The following is a 23,078-nucleotide window of genomic DNA, read 5'->3' on the forward strand; positions in this document are numbered from 1 at the left end:
TGTTCAGTTTCACTCGTCCTGTATTAATAATCGATTGTACTACACTTACTCCTGCTCCCATCAGGGCACAGGAGTGCACATTGCTCAGCAAACACTGGTGCAAGTATCGCAGGAATTTTGCTACATTATTGAAATTGAAGTCTACAAGGCATTTGCTGTGAAGTGTGGGTGTTAGTCTCTATGTATTTTCTTAAATGTTTAAACTTTAGCATGCTTGGAATGTTGGTATCAGATCAGAAAATCCATCATAAGAACTGACAGGAACATGCCCTTGAGTGTAAGGCTCTGTGTGTGTACAAGATTTCATTGCATATAGAGAAGACCATGAAGAAATACAGAAGATGAAATCAAGTGGCCTATACTGTACACTTCCTGCTTACAATTTAAACTCTTAACAAAAAGCACAACCAGAAGTATGAAAGGATTATAAGTACTTTATTAAGCAGGCGTATCTTGAGTCAATACTGCATTATTGATTTGGAAAAAAAATCACCTTTTGAATAACTAATATCTACAATACAAAAACGCCTCTGAAAGGTAAGATGAAAAGCTAGTGCCTTTACAGTAAAGTGGTAATTTAATAAATTGCCATGAAATGGTTTTTTTTTATTTGTTTTTTTATTTTTTATGGGATGCCAGGCATTAACAAGACTACAGCTGTACAATATTGTGCTCCTTGAGGCTGAAAAGCAAGGGCAAAACGCAATCTTTTTTCCCTGTTTCAGAATTTAAATGACTGTTATCCCTTTATTTAACACAATCCAGGCATTTTTAATTCCTTATGTGTTTCCTGGGTTGATCAGAAGAACACGTGCTGAAGACAGGTTCAGCTCTTCTGTGGTGCACAACAGAGCTCATTAAGATTAGCTTGGATATACAGCACAGGTGAAGAGTCTAGGGGAAGTGCTTCAACCTAATTCAGTTTTACAGTAAAGCAATTAAAAAAAAAACTGTGCTATCCCTCTTCATAGGACTATGCCAACATATACATTGAGAGTAATCATATTTATGTAATACAATTTATAAAAAATAGAAAGCAAAACAATTAGCCAGGTCTTAGAAGACCAAGTTAATAGCTTTTTTGTTTTGTTTTTTTGTTCACAATTTCATAATACTGTTTTACGGTGTTCTCCAAGCCCTATTGAGCAGGGATCATTTCATAACTCCCTTCATTATTTCTCGGAATTGCAAAGTAACTTTTGCAGACATTATTTCTGGAGCTTGCTGGTGAATGAGGGGATGCTGATGATTTGGAGTGTCCAGGTGAACTCGGGAGCGATTCTAGGTATGTCTACCAATTAACTAGTTTTAATGATGCACCCCAAATGCAAAACAGGCTGAAACTTTTTCTAATCGGGTTAAGTAAAGGTTTCTGATTTCATTTGGTTTTTTAACAATGTAACACTTCATTAACACGTCTGCCTTTGCCTCACTGCCTTTCTCTTTGTTACTGTCTTGGTTCTGTTCTGAAACTCTCACCTCATTCTCTTTCATCTATTGTTTTGTGCCACACTTTGCAGCAACTGTCACTCCATTGTCAATCTCACTTTCTATGTGAATCCAACCATTACCACAGGTCTCTGGCACCTACACTCCAATCTTAGGGTATAATCCCCTCCACTTGCTTTGTTCCACAAACTATTTTTCTACAAGACTATTCATTACTTACTTCTGGGTTTATTTGTTTGTCGTGTTCAAATTGAATTAAAACAATCTTTTTTTCCTGAGTGCAGCACTTATAACTCCACGTGTTGTTTTCTTTTGCATTTTCTAAAGTTTGCTTCATGAAGTCGGTCTTGTGCTGGTACCTGTTTACAGTCTCGTCGTAAACGCATGTCTGGTATTTCAGATCAATTTCATCATATGGTGTTATATATTCCATGGGTGTACCGTTTGGAGCAGTCACATGACTCGGTTCTTGCAGGATTCCAGAACCTCAGCTCATTAGATGAACGTTCTACGATTCCAGTAACCTGTCAAAAGATATGTCCCTAATTTGTTGCAAAAACATACACTGTCTGCCTGTCTTGCATGCAAGCCCGAATGACCTTTTCTCATTCCCAAACTTTTCTTATGTTCTTATACATGGTTACTTCTCCGCATGTGAAGTGTGATTAGTTCCACTGTGTATAGTGGGCGTTGGACAACCATAAAACACTAAATTAATGCATTTTAATCCTTAGATAAACCAAGCATTTTTACTATGTGTGCAGTTTCAAGCAACTTTCTAGCGTCTCTTTTAAATCACATTTAAAGGTTTAGCCGCTGCCACTCATCATGGCTGGTGAAATGTGTCCGACCAAATTCTGTGACTTGAATGATAAACAATTTTTTTTTACGGGGGACAAACTGGACCGAGGTGTTGGTATTGGATCATCCATAGTAGCCAGAAGAGAGAGAGGCTTGTTAACTGAGACCTGTTCCCTTTAGATCTTGACAGTTTCTTTTTTTTTATTATAATTTTCATAGTCACATTTTGTATTGGCCAGTAGCATTCATACTGTGCTGCTTCTTAGTCCAGGTTAACGAATGCACTCAATCAGAGATGCTGCAAAGCTTCTTGCCCTTGTTCGGTGTAGGCGTCCTCTTTATCTGCCCACGCACTGAACGTGTCTTCAAACCGCACGTTTCTCTGCAAATTGCGTTTTTTGTCCCGTGAGAAGAAACTAAACCTTTGAAAACAGGAGAAAAATAATGTCATGGATGTGTACATTTCAGCTACTTATCAATTTATAATTGTGGAAAAACTGGTAAATATTTAAAACATTTTTGTATTTGATTGCTAGTAATAATTAATATCAATTTAGAGATTATGCTTCAAAGCAGAGCAGAACTGCAGGGCAGTAGAACTAGTATAACGTCAGTCTCTATGAGGCAATTTAAAGTAATGTTAGTTGGCTACATAGAACAGTACTATCTATATAGTCTGCCCATTTAGCTTGAATGCAGCAAGAGATGTTTTGTGCTGAAAGATTTGGAAGCTAGACTTCTTTACTTTAGTTTTAGATTTTAGGATTGGGTGTACAAACATAGAATAAATATAAGATCCACCAAATACTACTAATGTGACCCACAAACTAAATAAAACAAACTTAACTCCCACCAAAACGGTGATACATGCTGAAAAGTGAAATGCTAAACCCATACTGGCATACTATTGCTGCACTGGCCATGCATTAGGAGTAAGCAGCACCCAGTGAGGACTTTGTTGTTCATAGAAAAAACAGAAACAACTAGGATCGGGGTGAATTCCTGCTCCATTTCCAATTCCTCTCTAAAATCAGTTCCCAGCCTGGTAGAGTCACACAGCGCAGGCTCGCGTCCTGGCTGTGAGAAGTACGCCGGTCTTCACCGGGGACTCCGAAGGGAGTGTCGCATTGGCTCTGGCGCTTCCGTGGGCTAGGGAGGCAAAACTAGAAGGGACGGTCTCTCCTCATTGCGCTACAGTGAACCCTGCTGGCCAGGCGCCCAGGGAGCTCAGAGCGGACACCTGCAGGGCTGGGCTTGTCCTCCGGAGGTCAGTAGCTCGCTGACGTCCGCTCTCGAGTTCCTGGGTGAAAAAGGAAGCAGGCTTGGTTCTGGGATCGGAGGACACCCACTGAACCTTTGGGTCTCCGAGCCGTGTAGGAATTGCTGTGAGGAGGGGAAAAGCCTTTGGGTATTCTAAATGGGGAGAAAATCTGTGGGGCAAAATAATAATTGGACAAACTAAATAAAAAAAAAGAATAAAAATTGGAATTGAAAAACAGGAATTGACCCCAACCCTGCAAACAACAATCACGCATTTGTATTAAATTGATTTAATTACACCAGGAACTGGTCAGGGAAGATCACAGTTAGAGAACCATTGCAACATTCTTCACAGGTTCCAGCTACTTTAGTAGGAAAATGAGATGTGATGTGTGGTGTTAGCAAGCATACACCAAAACGCAGATGCAGGTAATGGGTGATGAAAGATTAAAGTAAGATTTGAGTACAGCAGCACAGGTTGGTGAAGGGGCATTCTGACTGGCTGATATGCACATTTTGATATAAACACATATACAAAACAATAGAGCAGATCCCACAGTCAGCTAATCAGAATGCAAATCTGAATTAGGCGTGGACATGCGCGCATGCGAGTTCCATGCAGGCAGGATGAATAGGACACATTGAAAAGTGACAAAGAGAAATAAAAAAGATGATATCGTACAAAGGAAACAAGTCTTCTGATTGGCTGTAATGTGGGATCATCTGGAATCAATCCAGCTGCCACCATGGGCATTATGGCGGTAAAGATCCTGCTCGGAGAGGTACAGACACAGAGAAATGAGCAGCTGGTAGAGGAACGCAGATGTACAGCACAGGGAGGTTATGCCTTGTTCAATGTTCTCAAGAAAACCATGTTTACAGAGTATAGGAGCATAAAAGGCATGCCTTATGGAACTGAATGGATGCCTGAATACTTTATATATATATATATATATATATATATATATATATATATCCTCTAAAGTAATCACATTTAAAAAATATTTCCCCCTGTATTTCCCCGTTTGTATTCTACAAACGTCATCAGAATAGGTTTGAACTTTAAATTCGCTGCGTGCTCCTGACACCCCAATAATGACAGATTTTGACAAGAGTTCAATCAGCCTAGAACAGCAGCTTGTAATTCTTTTGCATATCCTTTAGGTTCTAATGTTTAATTACACTTTAACAAGTTTGCTTCTGAACTCACTCTGATGTTGCAGAAAAAGCTTTGCTTATAGCGAACGTCAGCTCTCTTTTAGTAGTATTAGTTTTTTTAGTAATACAATATAAAAATACATTTTCATGCATGATATATGTGCATATGTGTACTGAATAGGTAATCCCTGATGGTGCAGAGAAGCTATTGTTTGTAGTCAGCAAATACCATGTTGGAGAATATTGAATACTGAAACTGTACACAATGATTATAGCAGCAAAGAAGACCAAAAGAAGAATGGATCAAGTTGAAGGCACGCTGGTTAACAAGTTTAAATGTATACAAAATAAACACAAGCCATTTACGAAGGGAAAAGTTACCAAACTAGAATGCCTAAACTAGTGCAAAAAGAGAAGGAAAAAAAATATCATTTTTAGGCAAACTAAAATTCACATTAATATCAAGTGTCTGCCTTATCTCCTGTGATGCATTTTTGCAAAAAAAAAACCAAAAAAAAAACGTGACAGGATATGCGTCGAGTGTGCAGCCCTCTTTCAAAGCTCGGCCGTGCTCCTGATCATTCAATCATGGAGCCATGTTTCATTCATTGTTGTTCTGCCAGGTTGTTAGAAACTAGGGCAGCAGCAGCCTCTAGAATTTGGAGCTCTCTATAACGAATCCTCTGCCAGCTCCAACTCGAAGCGTAGGAAATTCTCCAAAGTGTACTGCTCTGCAGACGAACCATCCCGTTCCTCAAAGTCAGTATTGCAGAGAATTCACAATGGACGTATCGGACGCTGTGGTTCTGTAATTTGTGCTTGAAAGTGTGATGCCCCACAGTTTTAAAAATAGTTTTCATACATTTTAGAAAGGTTGGTATCCTGTATAGGAACCTAATGTGCAAGTACCAGAGATTTGGGTACTTTCTGTAAAATGTTAATTAGTGGGGGTCAAGAATCATCGTTTCATCATAAGATAAGCTGTTCTCTAGATATACATGACAATTGGTCCCCAGTTTTGAAATCCACTTTGCACAGATGGCAGGATCAGTTCAAGCCCTTTGATCTGGTTTTTGACAGTGGAGTCGCTTTGCTGGTGACCGCTATGAGAACATGGATGGTGTTACATGCAGCAGTATGAGACAGTCAAGGCATGCATAGGCTGTCAACCGGACAACAACCACAGAGCTGTCACGGGGTTCACAAGCAAGGACAGCCATTCCTTTATATTACCTGAAATAACATCACAAGGAAGAGAAGGCAGACAGACCACGAAGTACAAAGAAGCAAATGACTGTGTTTAAGATGGCATTCAACACTAAGGGAAAGAGAGAAGAACGAAGGACACTTCATTGCATCACAGATAGGGAGGGATCTGATCAGCAGATTGCAGGAGATCATTAAAAAAAAAAAAAAGTTTTGGGGAAAATGTTGTGTAAACTGTGCGATCCTCCAACATGTTATGTTTGTACACAATAAAATCTATAATAAATATGGAAGAGTGAATTGAATTTATATTCATTACAACATGTACACAGAGTATACACATTTACACAGCACATGTTTAAAGATCTAGCTTTGAATAACTTGTTTGTATTTAACACTACCTGGTGAATTACATTTTGGAATTTACCTTGCATTCATTCAAATCTAACAGAATGAGGAGGCAAACTGCCCAGTTCAAAACGACCCCATATTGCTAAGTTTGATACAGGGATGGAAATAAGACTCCCATTGCATAGCATCTGGATCCATTCCTGGTTTTCTACAAGTTAAATAAGACTAGCCTGAGCTTGTTACCTACACACTGTCAAATCAAGCATATAGTAAAACCCTGAATGGGTGAAACTGCTATGCAACTGGAGTCTTATTTTTAAGTAAAGGATTCCCTAAATAAACAGATTTAAAACATAATTGATTTTCCATTCATTGTACTTTGTGCCGTGGTTGTTTCACTTCGGTGACTTAGCCATACCCATTCATTAAATAAGGAAACACTAATGCACCAGGCTTTGGGTCTCATGGTTTACAAATCTCATAGGAAATGGATACAGTAAACAGCGACCTCATTTATAATGTCCAGTGATTAGTGACATATCCCACTGACTGTGAATTATGAAACCATGTTGGCTCTATTCAATTGATCTAAACAGCGGCTGCTGTGTACAGCATGAAATACAGCATCTCTGACTCTGCATGTCAATCCCTTTTTCTGCATTTGGGTCTTTAAAAATATGGGTTATGATATTCTAGAACCACCACTGTATTCTAGATCCACCATGTAATCCAGCCGTATTAAACCTTGAATGAGTTTTAGTATTATTATTGTCACAGCTCATCAGCCTGTTATATTTTCCCTCGTTGCACACATGCTGTCAGTAGGGTGCCACTGTCCATTTTCAATACAGCTACAAACAAATGGACCGGCCCAACAGTACTTACAGTCTTTTGATACCGGACTCGGGCTGGGTCGCTGGTCTGGAGTGCAGGACTGGTGGGGGGGTCGGAGTGGGGGGGCCCGTCTCCTCCTCTATTTCCTCGCTATTACATAAAACAAGAAAGCAGCGGTCCAGATCAGGATTTCAATTATACCCGTCATAACAGCGTCACTTCTTACAAATGTTGCACAATTTGAAGAAAGTCCCCATTTCAAACCTGCAATAGACCCCTGCCTTAAACACCAGTAGTATGTTTAGAGCACATAGAATTCTAATATAAATACATTCTATACTGTATAAAACTGCTGTAAAAGACAAACGAGTGAAATTCTGAAATCGATTTGAGCTCAGTTATAAAACCAACAGGAACGTTGCCTACCTTTTGTAATAGGCCAGCTCCTCTTGCAACAGGAACACCTTTGCTTTCAGCTCATTCCTCTCGTGCAGCACGTCCCGAAGCTCTTGCAGGGTGAAGCGTGGGCGGTTTGGGTCTTTCAACTCTGAGGCCATTTTCTCTGAAGCAGATTCCTCTTCGATGATAGATTCCGCCTGCGACGCAGAGAAATAGTCTCTTTATTACGTCTCTTTTGCCCCCTGGTACTGGATAGTTAACATCTCTAATTTATACGCGACTCCCCCTGCAGGTTAGGGCGTGCCATTTGTGCTAGTCCAATGGCATTATGGGGCAAACGGGAGCAGTCTAAACGTAAGGGGCAGTGTTGTAAGAGGCTCTGCCGTTACGGGTTCTGTCCTGTTGGTGAGATGAGGTTAAAAGCTCTGAAACCACGAATGCAGACGAGCCCGGCTCTTTTGCATGGTGGTTAAGACGCTTGCGGTGTGCGGGGTCGCCAGTTTGCACCCAGCCTCCACCACGTCACAGCTGTATAACAAGGTAGAACTGCAAATGTTATATGTTAGTTTATAACAGTTCAAGTTTTCCTGTTTAGTTTAGCTTGCAAGGAAAGCTGAACGAAGCAGTTAGTTGGAACAAAACAAAAACTCAACCACCAGCAAACCGTTTAAGACAAAAAAAACTCCAGGCCGACAAGTCCACAAACACAAGCAGATCCATTGAGACACTGCATTGGAACAGCAACGGAGAAACAACAGCAAACGCTTTTAAAAACACACCAGTCCCGGGGTGGAAATAAGACTCCCATTGCATTGCAGTACTGTGAGTTTAATAAGACATCGCTGAGTTTGTTACCTATACACTGGGGCTAAACAAGCTTGTAGTAAAACCTGGAATAGGTGAAACTGCTATGCAACAGGACTCTTATTTTTATCCCTGCAGTCAGTTAATTAATGGATATTCTGTAGAAATATCCTCTAAATACAAGCTGTTGTTTTTGTGTTCGTTTTGAGGTCCAGGCATTTCTGCAAAACACACAGAACACGGTTTACCCAGAACACCTCCTCCTCCTCCTCCTCCTCCTCCTCTTCCTCGTTTTCCACACTGACAAGCCGTGGGAATAGAGCCAGCCGCTCAAACGGCTCAGACGGAGGAAGCAGTTCAATCTAGAAGTCATGGGAATAACACAACCCTGAGATTATTCATACACAGTCTGAACTGCTCAGAACATCTAATGAAGGGTAAGTATAAAAGGGGTCTTCAGATATAATTCACTGTATCCCGCGTGGGAGAAGACAGCAGATCTCCGAGTCACATGGAACAGGTTACTAGGGGCGGGTGAATGTAACTGGGATCCGACTTTCCTTTTAAATTCACCCTAAATGATGGTGCAATTGCAATATTCACCCACTGACATGTTTAAATGCAAAAGACTTGTATATCCAGTGGACTGGCCCACATCTGCAGCTGTGCTGTAAACCTCTGTAAAGGCATGTTTCTCTCTTGGTATACCAGTGTGCGGGGCTGCATGTTACTTGCCTCTCCCAAGCTTATTTTATTTATACTTGGAACAAAACATTTACACCTCCTGTCAAATTTACTGCAATCAGGATATTTACTGAAGCACCAGCTCTGTCAGAACAGCAGGTCATTGTCTCAACCAATACAATACTGCTACCAAACACCTGATAGAATATGTGTTCTTCAATGGCTTTGGGCAAAATCCAGTTTCAGACTATTTAAAAGAATGACATGATTCAGGAGCAGGATTTAAATGTATGCAAATTAGTCCCGTAACAGCAATGGAGTAAAGAATTCTATGCCTCTGCCTGAAATGAGATCATTTTTTTGATGACCCTGTTCTGACGCTGTGGCACACGGTGCATGAATAAGAGTGTGGTTACCTAGGGACTTTGAGCCACCTTCAGCAGTCCCTGTATAGCTTTTAAAGACACATGGATTAGACCGACACAGCAGAATCTTTAAACAATACCAAAGATATTAAAGCCTTCATTAATCTGAGAACAGAACGTGGTCAGATATTTTCATTAGGAGTCTTCAGGAATGGAGCGAGTCATAAACTCAACTAACAATACTTAAGTATTTTTATTACGTATCCTATTTAGCAAGGTGATTCAGCTTCCTGTGACCGTGCACTAATCTGTTCAAATCAGAAACTAAAAAGATCCAACCAGGATTCAGAGCAAGATTTTCCCCTTGGTAATTTCTGCTGCTGTTGGGAAACTGTTTAACTCTCAGCACAGAACATCTAACATTGTGAAATTCCTATAGAATCTCTCACGTCAATTTTCATTATTAATTTTCAAAGTAGGAGTCGCTACAGTAAACCAACCAACTTTAGACAAGGGGGCTACTTCATTTCAACATCAGGCTATTTTATAAATAACATCAGCGTAAGATATACCAGATTAGATCCCATGTAAGAATGATAAAACAAAGCTACTTTTTGATGTTGCTTTTTTTCTGCTTCTCCAGGTTTGCTTGAATAGCACTCCCTTGCTGGCAGACAGATCCAGGTGAGGAGAGACGGATCTCGTTACCTTGGGCTCCTCTCCGTTGTGGCTGGGCTCGCCCTGCAGTTTCTCCCTCAGTTTCCCGATCTCGGTCCGCAGCTTGCTCATCTCCTGCTCGTGAGTCTGCAGGAACGCCTCCAGCTCCACCTTCTGCTCGATGAGCGCCTTGCCCTGCGCCTCCACCACCGTGATCTTGTGCCGCAGGTCGTGGTTGATCTTCATCAGCCGGTTCTGCTGCTGCTGTAGCTGCAAAGGGGAGAGAGAGAGACGGCTCTGCTTCAAACCAGGTGCAAAGGCAAACCTTCAGAGAGCAGTGAAGCAACCGTGACTGTATGAAACGAGCAAGAAACAACTTCGCTGCAGGAAGGATCAGTTGGTTTCTTGCAAGTTTTTTTACAACCAAAATGATTCCTCTCTTGAAATTGTCTGGTTTCAAAATAGGGTCCCAAGAGCCTAAAATATATAAATGATATCGAATTTTAAAACATTTTGTGTGAATTCTACAGGTTTCAAGAAGTTTCCCTGCCAAAAACTTTTTAAAAACATATATGATTTATAAAAACAGGTACGCAGATAGTTAGGTTACATGGTACAGTTACGAACACAGTGACTGGGCCACTGAACATATCTTCAGCAAGCGGTGTATTCTGCTCCCAGAGCTAGCTTTCTATATTTCGTTCTGGCTTGCACACCATCCTCAAGACAGCGTGTGTTTGAAAACAAACAGTAGAGCTATTCATAGGTAGATGGTAACTAATTGGAATTTAATGATCCTAAACCGACATATAATCCAATCTGCGTGTGGCATTAGAATCCTAACTAGAAAACTTCAATATGAGCCTATTCTGTTCGTACTCAGAGGCTTAAATGTAACACTTAATAATGATTTACTTTTTTTTGTTAATACAATAAATGCAACATCAGCGACATTCAACAAAAGCAATTTTGGTATTATGCAATTTATTTTTCAAAACGAATGCATTTCAGCAACACCTTCAAGCCTCATGCATGATGGAACTCACAATTAGCTTGCAAGTGGCTATCTGCAGTAAAGTACTAATGAACCACAGTACAGGTTTCATGGGAACTGCTTTCAAAGCAATTAAAAAAAAAAAAAAGTCACGCCAGTTAAAACTATATTCAAACTGCATTACATAATGAGGTAAATAACTGCTGTTCAAACACACCATTGCCCTTTACTTTCTTTAGAAACAATTGATTCTTTAATTAAGGACTGTGTTTCATTAGTACATTCTGTATTAGCAATTTCACACCAGAAATGAAAACATATATTCTGATCTCTGATCTCCAAATTCAAATTCAAGATATTACCCAGTTATTCCAAAGCTGGACTGCTATCTCAGACTAACTGTACATTATGTGTATATGACATATGTATTCCTGCACGTTGCATAAATACATTGGGTATTAATAAACGGTTCCTATACAACAGCCCTTATACAAATTAGCAGTGTTCTGTTAAAATGAGCTTCTCACAGTGGCAACAAATTACTTCAGTTGAAGCCACTGTTAGTCAATTAAATTGGCATCAAAAATCACAATGATTATCTCTCTAAAATCAGTCCTTCGAAGGGATTGGAATTGGAATTGGGAAATGATTTTAAAAAGGAATTGAAAAACAAGAATTGACCCTGGCAGCTTTCACATGCCATGAACTGCAGTGCCAAAGAGCCATCCTCAAACTTCCCAGACATTCATGGACAGCATCTCAAGTGTCACTCTGTGTTGTAATGACATACTTATGGAACACGCTGTACGCTGCACACGTGGTTAAATATTTACAATAAAGGAACTCACAAAATGCTACTCATTGCAATTGTGATCAATGATGTGTTGGAATTCATTAAAAGGGAATGAGAATTGGAACTGGGAGCTGATTTTAAAATAGAATTTGAATTGAAGAAACAGGCACTGACCCCCCCTTGGCAGCTGCTTAGGGAGGCGATCTGCATGTAAATCTCAATTCAGCGTGCGCATTCTTATGAGTGGGGTCTTACTGCCTCAATGTCCTCATTCTTCAGAGTCAGCTCTCTGTCTTTTGCTCGGATCTCGTCCCTTTGCTTGTCCACAACTTCCTTCAGTTTCTTCATCACCTGCCTCTCCCTCTCTGACATCCCTGCCCAAAAAAACAAGGACACAGTTAACCCCTTCTCCCCTGGAAGGGTCAGTCACCTCCAGTGTGTTCCCAGGATAAAGAACAGCCTTTATCTGATACCAGTGCATACCAATCAACTTTCTGCGATTGACATGAAAAAACATTTTAGAACTACCTTTATTATTATTATTATTATTATTATTATTATTATTATTGGATCCAAGTAGAAATACTGCAGAGTACAACAGGCAAGTACTTGTAGTTAGTTACTTAGGTATGCTCAGAGCTCTAGAACCCTGATATAGATTTATGTTTTGGATTTTCCACAGGGTTTGTTTGGAGCCCAACAGCATAAAAATAACCTTGAGAAGTATGCCAGGCGTTTAACTGGATATATTGACGTCTGAAAGCCGGGGGCGTGTTTAAAATTAGATCATTGCAGCAGGTCACGCAGGAAAAAGGAAAGAAACGATCACATTCTGCCTTTTCATGTTCACAACCTCTACTGAAATATTTTATTGTGCCGTGTGATTGAGCTCACATGACACATTACAATACTGTAACGTGATCTAAATACCATGCAATATACAGGACCAGCACTCCTCCAGATCAAACACAGGTACTGCCTTGGTACACCTTCCCTATTCCTCAACCGTCTGCAGTATTTTAGTTAAAAAACAACTAGATCCTGTTCATTATATGTGTCTGATCAGTATGCATTTCTATTGAGGTCACTGGTGTCCTTACTGTTATCATTCTCATAGAAATGCATTTGCACTGCAATGCTAAACATGACCACCATTCTAGCACACGTGTCAAGAGAATACAGCACCATGGTTAACATCAGAATACAAATGCAAGTGCTTCAATTAACGAACACATCCCCAGATAATAAGGTAGAAACCTGCACTCGAAACAGCTCTGTTCCAATTTCACATTGTATTTCAAAGCACGCACTTCAATTTCACAAGGACTATCCACTTTACCAGACGCAATAATGATCCCTAGCAACGCACAACTATGCACTAACAAACCTATTGTGTGTGTGCGTGTGTGTGTGGGCGGTTCAATAGATGACCACTTATAGACAGTGCGTGGGTCTGGTACTGGTGTCTGCTGTGTGGATGGTCAGAAACATTGTGGGAGGGGGGAGGGGGAGGGGGAGGGGGTCTGAAATGTGCTGCTGGCATCTCCTCTGGCTGTTCTTTACCTTCCTGCTTGTGAAAGGCCTCCACAGTCATGCTGGCGTCCCTGGGGGAGAGGTTGGTGAGGAGGTTCTTGTTCTCCTCCTGAAGCTGTGTGATCTGGGTCAGCAGATCCTGGGCTTCCCCTCTCCACACATCCTCCACCAGCTCCAGCTCCTGGTGCACAGCAAAGCAAGGGGCACAGGCTTTCACAAACTCCAAAAGGCATCCATTCGTTTCACCACCAAATGCTTTGTTAATACATCCTTCACATTTAAATGTGGTAGAGCAACAGCTACTTGCATGGGTACACATTTGAAAGCAATCCCATGTAATTATATATATATATATATATATATATATATATATATATATATATATATATATATATATATATATATATAAATACACACACACACATACATTGGGGTGATATGAAATTATACAGAAAATTACAGTAGCTACTCTATTGTACATACTGTACTATGTAACTATCACTGTCACTGTTATCTGCTGTATTATTGAATTGTATTTTGTCACACTTGTACTTGCTTGAACCAAAGCCATTGTATTTATCTTGCTCTTATTGTATTATTACTTGTACTGTAACGCTTGAAATGTATTTGCTTACGATTGTAAGTCGCCCTGGATAAGGGCGTCTGCTAAGAAATAAATAATAATAATAATAATAATAATAATAATAATAATAATAATAATAATAATACTGTATTAACCTATGCGTCAGTGTATTCAATAGTTTACAGAACTGGACCAAGTTTTTAACAAATATATCTGGGATGGAAACAAGACTTCCATTGCATAGCACTTTGGTCAATTCCTGGTTTTACTAGGAGTTTGTTACAAACACACTGTGGCTAATTAAACTTGAAGTAAAACCTGGAATGGGTGAAACTGCTATGCAATAGGAGTCTTATTTCCATCCCTGTACCAAAGGACAAAAAAGCATGTGCCAATCTTTGAACCTTTCCTTTCCTTTTCTGTTAAAACATAGAAAAGCGAGAAAATATGTGTCAGTCTTCAGGATATTGAAGTCCTTCATTTCTTCTGTTGCGCGTGCACATTCAATTGCTACATGTTAGGCGTTTCTAAAAGAATAACAATTAAAAGTAGCAACATGATGATAATTGCAACAGTTTATGTTTCATTCATATTACAGGGAAAATACTGTTCAGCTTCCGTCTTTATTTAGCCCAGTAGTCACATTCTGACTTTGCAACATTTGCCTCGGGGAATGTGAACAGTGTGTGTTACTTTTTCCAATTTTAATAGATCATCTGACACCACAAAGACAATACTGTGCATTAGTTTATGACGACAAATATACACCGTGCTGTTAAATGTCATTGCCAGATTGACAGCGGTTACAGCAACTATAAACTTTGTTCCCTGAAATATACGTGGACAGAGAACTCCTATAAATAAATAATGATCAAATTGTCTTCCCACGCTGTGTTATATTCCACATATTAATTTACTAGAAAAACGCCCCGCAAACTGAGATATAAAAAAAACTACCTTTTTGTGCTTCCTCTCTTTTTCCATCCGGTCCATCCTCTCCAGGCGCAGCCTGTCCAGTTCCAGCCGCAGCTCCTCGGTTTCAGGGTTGATGTTGTTTCGGCTCACCAGCACCTCCAGAATCTCCAGCACCCGCACTACTTTGGGCATCAGCCTGGCCAGCGCCTCACAGCCGTGCTGGTCTATAATCCGCTCAAACTCCTGGCCCACCACGGCAGCGATGTCATACACATCCATGACTGTCAGCTCCGCGGCGTTCTTCTCTAGAGCGGATCCAAAATCTTCCATGGCTGGCTCTCCCTGTCCCAAGAGTTCTTTTTTCTGAACAAAGTTCCACTCCACAACAAAAGGGCAGTGCATACGCTTCCTCTGTTTGTTTTTAAATACCCCTAAATTCCTATAAGTGGAACTTCAGGCTTCTATTAACGGTAAATTTACTCCTTTTCTTGTTGCCATTTTATTAGAAATGGAAGGTTTATTATGATGAGGGAAACACACTCAGAACGGTTCCATTGCAATCCAAAATCTGCTGTGCTTCACTCTGCAACTAAACAGGAGGAGCGCAATGCGCATGTCACAATCCCAAAGTGACAGCAGAGAAGTGGTTTCGGCCAAATTGACTCAGCTCGAGAGCTGGTGTATAAATAGAACACGGTGCATGTTAAAATGTATTGGAAAATACTGTATGCGTGCCTACCAGACCTATGTAAATACGTGGTGTCTATGTTGCTTGTTTAGCATGCATGCATCTTTTTAATGGCTACAGTACTTGCCTCTATATTATTAATTAAAACTAACTCTACAGTAGCAGCTGTTTTAAAATGCTCTGTATTTCACTTGATAATTGCATATCCCTTCAAAGCAATGCAAACCCTTAGAAGCAACCCCAATTTCACTGATATAACCCCAATTTCACTGAAAAAGAATGCATTAGGTTTCAAATAATCCAGCCTTAGCAAACTATATTCCGCAATGGGGAATTAGTACTGCACGTCTCAAGCCTCTTTATCGCGGTGCTCATGTTTATGCAGATCAACAGAATTCAGTACTTTCATATAATGATTTTACTTGTTCTTCTACTGTCATCAACTTTGCATGATCTCATATGATCACGTCATTATGCGCGACTACACCACACAAAGCCAGTCCTAATTACTGGCATTCCCACACCTTACTAACAGCGACGAGTGGCCCTGATTTACATTGCATTAGAAGCTTTCGCTCCTGGGTAACATTTGCAAAACTTTTATTCTACACTGAGAAGGCAGATCCCACGTCTACGCAGCCTATAGTTGTGCTCGATCGCCACACATCTCCCTTTATCATTTTGGGTTCAGTGCAAATTGAACCCCTAAACAATTTGAAGTAGGCGTTATTAATTCAAACGCTGAAACATGAGTTTTCTATCGTCCCTGTTCAAGGGCTGTTTTGTTAAGGGATCTGTATCGACTGAATCACGTTTGCATTCTAATAAACCTTTTTCAACTGTTTGTGGTCTCAGAGAGGGTTGTAAGTGTATTCTCTATTCTCAAAGCATTATTTAACCTAAGATAATGTGTATAAACATTCTGAACAAACAATGCTTATAAAATGCTCCTTGTATAAAATAATCCTGTAGAATTTGTATACGTTTATAGCTTCTTAACACGCTGGCATAACGGTGACTGACTCACTCTTACGTATACACCTGCTTGCACTGATGGAACATTTTGCAAATCGCGTATTGTAAAAGGGTAGCCGTAGCTGTTTTGTCCTTCGTGGCGCTTCGTTTAAGTCGTTACGTGGCAGTGGTAGCTGTGCTCTCCGTCTCCCTGCTGGAACACAAACTCCACCTCCGTAATCCGGTGGTTGGCCGAGGTTTCTTAGGTGCTTCGTCTTTCTCTCTCTCTTTCCACTCTCCGTTTTCTGTGTATAGTAACAGTAATAGCGGAATAAAAAGAAGATGTTTACCTTGTCAGAGGTTCTTGCCCTTCTAGCCCTCTTCTCCAGCACGGCGTCCGGTTACTTTGTTAGCATAGACGCGCACGCCGATGAGTGCTTCTTTGAACGGGTCAACTCCGGTACCAAGATGGGCCTCATGTTTGAGGTAGCGGAAGGAGGCTTCTTGGATATCGATGTGGAGGTGAGGCCGCACCGGAGTGACAGATCAGCATTAGTCAAACTGCACGCCACAAATGCACTGTCGCCGGAGCTGGATACATGTCACAGGCGACATAGGTGTGGAAAAAACAGGCCTCAATTAGTAGTCGTAGTAATAATATTGGAATAAATATAAAATATCGCAAATTAGCCTGTAGGAAGGTTATGGTTTGGGAGTTTGTTAACTAACATGGTGTTCGTTTCAGAGAGACAGCAAGCCTTATACTGTACCTGGCTTGAATTGCCTACCATACTGTTTGTAAGGAATACTAACAGGCAAAATCAATGTTAATTGTCTGAAGTCCAGCTTAAGACTGACCTAAAATAGGTTAAACACAGTGAAGTCAGACAGTCTCGGTTTGCTTCTTGAATTAAAATCAATAGGCATAACGCTATAAATCTAACAGATGTGGCTTATTGTAGTCTTCTCACAATGAACGTGTTGGTGTTTTGAGACGACAGTGTGCTTGTTAAATGGTAACATAACCAGATTGAAGGTGCATGCTATCCAGTGTCATTTTAAGGCTAGTTATATCTGACAAAGAAATACTGGGATTTAAATCGAATTGTGTGAGAAGACCATACGTGGCTCTATTGGCGTGAGGTACCAGTATGTCCACAGATGTTTGGTTGCATCAAAATGTGGCTAGGCAATACAAAGAGAAAGTCATGCTGAAATCTAGTTCCACATAAAAATAACACAAATTCAGCCTTTTAATTTAATTTTTTTTATACCCATAACGTTGTCATTTATTTGTATATTAAAATCAGTTTGTTCTGGAAAGTTTGAAACAGTCCAATTAAGTAAATTACAGCTTTCATCATAGTTTACATATGTTTAAAAAACAATTGACCACTTTACAATATTTCTACATACAAAGTTACATTTTGCAATAAAAAGTATTGCCTGCCTGTTGCCAAATTGTGGCATCCAAAGGTTTGTATTGCAGGCAAATGTGTTTTTACCCTGTGGTTCACAAGCCAGAATATTATAGAGGTGTATAGATCTGTAAGCTGCTGTTTATTTTTTAAAATGCATCAGTGGTGGAGAGACTGTGGAACATAATTAATATTGTGTGTGCTAATATTTATACATCCTCTTTCATACTTTCTCTAAGTAGCAGTAATGCAAGTGAAAGGGATTGTAGTTCTTGATCCGCTGGTTTCAAAACAGTTGAAAGAATCTCAGGCGCTCAGCATCTAGCACGCCCGTGTTCTAGCTGGCACATACCAGTCCAGTGTTGCTTTATTAAACATATATACTGTCACTAAGCTGTCACTTCAGGAAGATATGCCTGTTTTAGATTGTAATAGAAACCTGCACTGCAAGCATGGTTTTCTTTCAAAGGACTGTACAATTGTAATGAATCTAGCAAAGAAAACGATCTATTTCCCAAGAATAATACCAAAAGAAATCCCTGCAAAGGAGCTAAATTATGCCTTGAACCAAGTTAATATAACCAGACTCGGGGCCAATTTTAAATGTGCTCTTAAAATCTCCCTAAGTTAAACAAAGTTATGTATTGTTAATGCTACCTTGGCATCACAGTTGCTACTGCAGCTGATAGTGAAAACTGTGGACAGCTTACTGGAAATACTAGTATAGTGGAAATGGGTTGAGTTTAAGGACAACTATTTTGTCTGTCGTCATTTAGAGCATTAATGTACACACTAATATTCAGGAATGGAAATAAGACTCCCATTGCACGGCATTTTGACCCATTCCTGTTTTTACTAGGAGTTTAATAAGACACACCTGAGTGTGCTGCCTATACACTGTGGCTAATCAAGCTCGTACTAAGACCTGGAATGAGTGAAACCACTATGCAATAGGATGTCTTTCCATACCTGGTGTTGTAAAGCAGTAGGTGTACTTGCATCCTTTTGTTTTACAATAATAATGAAGAATGGCAGTTATTCCAAATGTTCTCTCTGCCTGTAGATTACAGGGCCTGACGGTAAACAGATTTATAAAGGAGACCGGGAATCCAGTGGGAAATACTCGGTTGCTGCCCACATGGACGGGACGTACAAATTCTGCTTCAGCAACAAAATGTCAACCATGACACCCAAGATTGTGATGTTCACTATTGACATTGGAGAGGCTCCGAAAGGGCAGGACATGGAGACGGAAGGTGAGATTTAAAGCTCTTTTTTCAGGGGGCTGTCCCCCATCCTGTTCCCCCCACACACACACGTTTCAATACACAGTGTTAACATGCACCTTGCGAGCTCTAGAGAAGGAAGCCTACAGCCTAGTACAGCTCCAGTTTCAGTGCCAGTCTGAAGCAGGTATTCTAGAGCTATCGGAAGAACAGTTCATGAAAAGGCTCCACTCATTTTTTATACTAATGTTTTTTTAAGCAGAAATCAAGACGGCATAAGTAGATCAGTAAAGGTTGAGTGTTGTAGGCTGTACGAAACTTTTCGAATCCATGCCTGCTTTCTGTAATTGAAAAGGGTCCCCTTAAGAGATAGCAGAGTTGTATTTATTTGAGGATCATCTGAGATCCCTATGTTTTAAATCGTATCGCTGAGCTCCTTGTAGAGCTATAATAAGCCAGGTCCTCTTCACAGTCTGCCACCAGAGGAGTAGGTTTTGTTTGGAATTTCCAGAAACAATTGTTCATACTATTGCTCACGTAATCAAGATATTAAATGAGAGAATGTAAACTCCAAAGAATTTGCTGAGTTGGGCACCTCCGTGAGTTTATTCTGTGGGTCAGGGACTTGCGTGGGAGGTGGCAAGCATATTAAGTTTTTTTTTTTTTTTTTTTTTTTTTTTTTTTTTCTAGTGGCACTGTAGTTCATGTTTCAGTCTGGATTTAATAAGACTCATTCCTATCATTTCTATCTGTTCTCTGCTTTGATATTCTGAATTCCTTTTCTCCATTACATTTTATTTTCATTTCTCTTTGCTCCTTTTCCCCTTCCTCTCTCCCTCTCTCTCAGGCGGTGGCGATACCTGGGATGGTATGTCCGCTCTCTTGCTTGGTTTAGAACGGGTTTGTTTTTACCCAGATTTCTGAAGCTTACAATTATTGGGTAGCATCCAGACTTATGACTGTTCCAAATGTCTTGATCATATAGCAGTGGATGGCAAGAAGCTGAACAGAAAAAAATAAAAAAACTCCCACAGAAGCTGCCTTTAACCCCTGTTTGTATTGCTAATTCACTTCTGAGATGCTTCTAACATCTGAAACTGATTGCATTTAATATTTTCTAATACTAACGCATCATCCTGTGAAGATGTATTTGAAGTAACAAAAATATAGAGCATGTCACTAAACTGTTCTATAGCATCAGTCTGGTATATGGCACAGTGTACATCACAGGTGCTCTTGAAAGCCTAGTTTCTTTGGCAGTGTCTGGTGTTTGATCACCCCTCGAGGAGGCAAGATGTGCTAAACAAGATGTTTCGTTATTCCCTTTTGTTCACTGTGTCTAGAATTGTACCATGTAACCATCCTATCTGTGCATCTGTTGTAGAAATCATATGTTTCTTCAAAGTTAAGGCAGGGCAACTTCTTGAAACCCATAGAGTTCACACAAACTAAAATCAAAAAACGTGGGCAAAGGGGATAGAATGTTTTATTTGGTGGGTAAAAGACGAGGCAAAACAAACATTTGCTTTGCTAACAGGAAACTAAATGCACAGGCGCTTGATTTTTGTGGTTTGTCAGCATCTTGCAGTTGGTACGAGGAAGTAAAAGACGAAAGCACAGAGCTAAAGTGATCCGACAGACCATGGTACTGTTGAGCACAATTTAGAATGAAGTGTTAGTAAGTCTCTAGAGTAAACAAGCCCTCCATTTGGTCATCATTCAGATTGAATAATTTTGCAGTTGATTTTTAAACGGTGTAAGCTGCAGTGTTTAAAGGACGAGGAGTGATGCTAATCCTTTCTTTTTCTTTTTGTCACTTAACTTGCCTGAGGATTTTCCAGTGCTGTGCATGTCATGTTTATTCAGGTGTACTCAAAATGTCTTCATGTCCTCTTTATCAATTTGAAGTGTTTTGAACTGTTCCTGCAGCTCACCAGAACAAGTTGGAAGAGATGATCAATGAGCTGGCTGTGGCAATGACTGCAGTGAAGCATGAGCAGGAGTACATGGAGGTCCGAGAGAGGATACACAGAGCAAGTATGTTGTAGTGTGGACATCTGTTGTGCATCTCGGAGAGCCGTCATACAAGTACATTTATATTATCATGGGGAGGGGGGAGCACAATTTGATTGAATTTTTGTTAATTAATTTTTAATTGGATCAAAAGGACTAAGAGAAATACTGATTTTAAGATTATATCTAATAACATGTTATCATCCATTCCTTTTACACCAGTAATCTACTTGACACGATGTTCAAAATGAACAAATGTTTCTTCTATACTACTCTCAACCAAATCTCTGATCTGTTCATAAACAAACCAATAGTAACTGAGGCTTTACTGCTAACCCTGCTAGTTGCCTGTTTTTATTTTTAAGCGCCTGATGGATGAATCTGTTGTTTTCTCTTGCAGTTAACGACAACACGAACAGCAGAGTGGTTCTTTGGTCATTCTTTGAAGCTTTGGTACTTGTAGCGATGACCCTTGGACAGATTTATTACCTGAAGAGGTTTTTCGAAGTGCGAAGAGTTGTGTAAAAACAAAACAAAAACGTTTCTAACACATTTCACAATTTACCAAAATCTTTAGTCACAACAACAACAATTACTTCAGGTTTGACATCCGAGTTTATTAGACTTTCAAAAGCCTTTACACAACGTGTTTTTGTTTTTTGATGTTTATTTAATTTCCTTTAGTCTTTTTTATTTTTGGTTTTTATGTTCCTCTGCTAGCAGAAGTTACAGTGTAGTTTCTGGCCACTTGCAACTTCTCTTATTACAGATTAAAACTGCATCTTTAAATTCAAGACAAGGTTATCTTAACGTTTCAACTCTTGATTGTATAATACAGCAGTATATATTTGGGGATTGTTTTTTTCTGTATAACAGACACCAACCCTTGCAGTTTTGAAGTGGCTGTGCACATTGTTAGGTTTTAATCTGGGAAGGTTTTAATTTGAATCATTTACAGCATTCACGATTGGTAAGTCTTTAGCTACAAAACTTACCAATTGTATCTACACAGTGCAGGTAGAAAGTTCATTCACGCTGGAAAAGAGTATAGAGCCATATTTACTGTTTCAATCTGCCTTTCCTACAACTAAAGGATTTCAGTTTTTGTTACATGACAAGTTGCCTGACTGTAGTGGTTACTGTGAAGGTTACAACTTCACAACATACTGCAAATGGGTTCATATAGTTGTCTAAAACTGAAGAATTGATCACTTTACCCAGCACTGTCTAAGGAAACACGAAAATGCTGTAAAGTCCTGGTGGGGCACACAGTTTTAAATAATTGATATAGTGTCCTTTTCTTTACTATAGCCTTTTGAAAAGGACCTTACAAATACTGTAATGTATACAGCCACAGTTTCAATTCCCGTGATCCTTATTGTCTGTTTCTAATTGGTTCTTGTACAATCTTTCACCTTCGAGACACATAGGGATTTGAAAATGTGTTTCTCTATGGGGGCAAAATAAACTTTCATTTTAGTATCTTTTAATGATGGGTTTAAAGTAATCAATATTAGTTCAAGGTGTGGGTGTGGATCAGGAAAATGTGACTGGTGTAAATTAGTTGCTTGTACTTTTTTGTCTTTGAAGAAAAAAAAAACTTAATGACAACACAATTTTGTACAATTAATTTACTATTTGTTACAGCTATTCATGTTAAAGGTAAACTTGTATTACTTTGAGGGAAACTGATGTTGCAGCAGTTATTGGTAAATAGGGTTAACCAAACCCCTTAAATAAAGCAATGGCTGCTGTGTGCCATTATGGAAATATTTTTGTGTAACATCTTTGACACCTCAGAATACAATGTGAAGTTAAAAATGCTGATGTATGTTAATATGACCCAGGTTTAGTAAATAATAAACACAACATTCTTTAAAAAAAAAGAAGGTGCTTGTCTGTTTTTTATTCTACTGCTCATCCCTGGTTACCTCAGGATGCATGCTGCGCAGTGAATTGAATGTTGCATTCAAGTGTTAAATGTATAAATAAA

The 23,078-nt window shown here is 39.6% G+C and overlaps 2 protein-coding genes across 5 annotated transcripts; one reads left to right on the top strand and one right to left on the bottom strand.

Moving 5' to 3' along the window:
- Nucleotides 1-418: 418 nt before the first annotated feature.
- Nucleotides 419-15,983, bottom strand: LOC117426118 (RILP-like protein 1). Of its 3 annotated transcripts, XM_034043434.3 has the most exons (8): nucleotides 14,829-15,653; nucleotides 13,319-13,469; nucleotides 12,011-12,129; nucleotides 10,020-10,238; nucleotides 7,486-7,655; nucleotides 7,111-7,209; nucleotides 4,193-4,280; nucleotides 2,541-2,672 (listed from the first exon to the last, which is right to left on the bottom strand). In XM_034043434.3, exons 1-8 carry the CDS (start codon nucleotides 15,186-15,188, stop codon nucleotides 2,667-2,669), a joined length of 1,212 nt encoding a protein of 403 aa, XP_033899325.3. In that variant the 5' UTR covers nucleotides 15,189-15,653; the 3' UTR covers nucleotides 2,541-2,666. The 3 variants fall into 3 exon arrangements, with proteins under 3 accessions (XP_033899324.3, XP_033899325.3, XP_034781571.2); XM_034043433.3 differs by lacking the exon at nucleotides 4,193-4,280 and having other exon boundaries at nucleotides 419-2,672; nucleotides 14,829-15,551; XM_034925680.2 differs by lacking the exons at nucleotides 2,541-2,672; nucleotides 4,193-4,280; nucleotides 7,111-7,209; nucleotides 7,486-7,655 and adding an exon at nucleotides 7,684-8,624 and having other exon boundaries at nucleotides 14,829-15,983.
- A 606-nt stretch (nucleotides 15,984-16,589) lies between these two features.
- On the top strand, nucleotides 16,590-21,624 carry LOC117426182 (transmembrane emp24 domain-containing protein 2). 2 transcript variants are annotated; one of them, XM_034043555.3, is made up of 5 exons: nucleotides 16,590-16,950; nucleotides 18,910-19,102; nucleotides 19,920-19,940; nucleotides 21,002-21,109; nucleotides 21,486-21,624. In XM_034043555.3, exons 1-5 carry the CDS (start codon nucleotides 16,771-16,773, stop codon nucleotides 21,608-21,610), a joined length of 627 nt encoding a protein of 208 aa, XP_033899446.1. In that variant the 5' UTR covers nucleotides 16,590-16,770; the 3' UTR covers nucleotides 21,611-21,624. The 2 variants fall into 2 exon arrangements, with proteins under 2 accessions (XP_033899446.1, XP_033899447.1); XM_034043556.3 differs by lacking the exon at nucleotides 19,920-19,940 and having other exon boundaries at nucleotides 16,600-16,950.
- Nucleotides 21,625-23,078: the final 1,454 nt, after the last annotated feature.

Source organism: Acipenser ruthenus, chromosome 11 (genome assembly GCF_902713425.1).
Source record: "Acipenser ruthenus chromosome 11, fAciRut3.2 maternal haplotype, whole genome shotgun sequence".
Classification (NCBI taxonomy): domain Eukaryota; kingdom Metazoa; phylum Chordata; class Actinopteri; order Acipenseriformes; family Acipenseridae; genus Acipenser; species Acipenser ruthenus.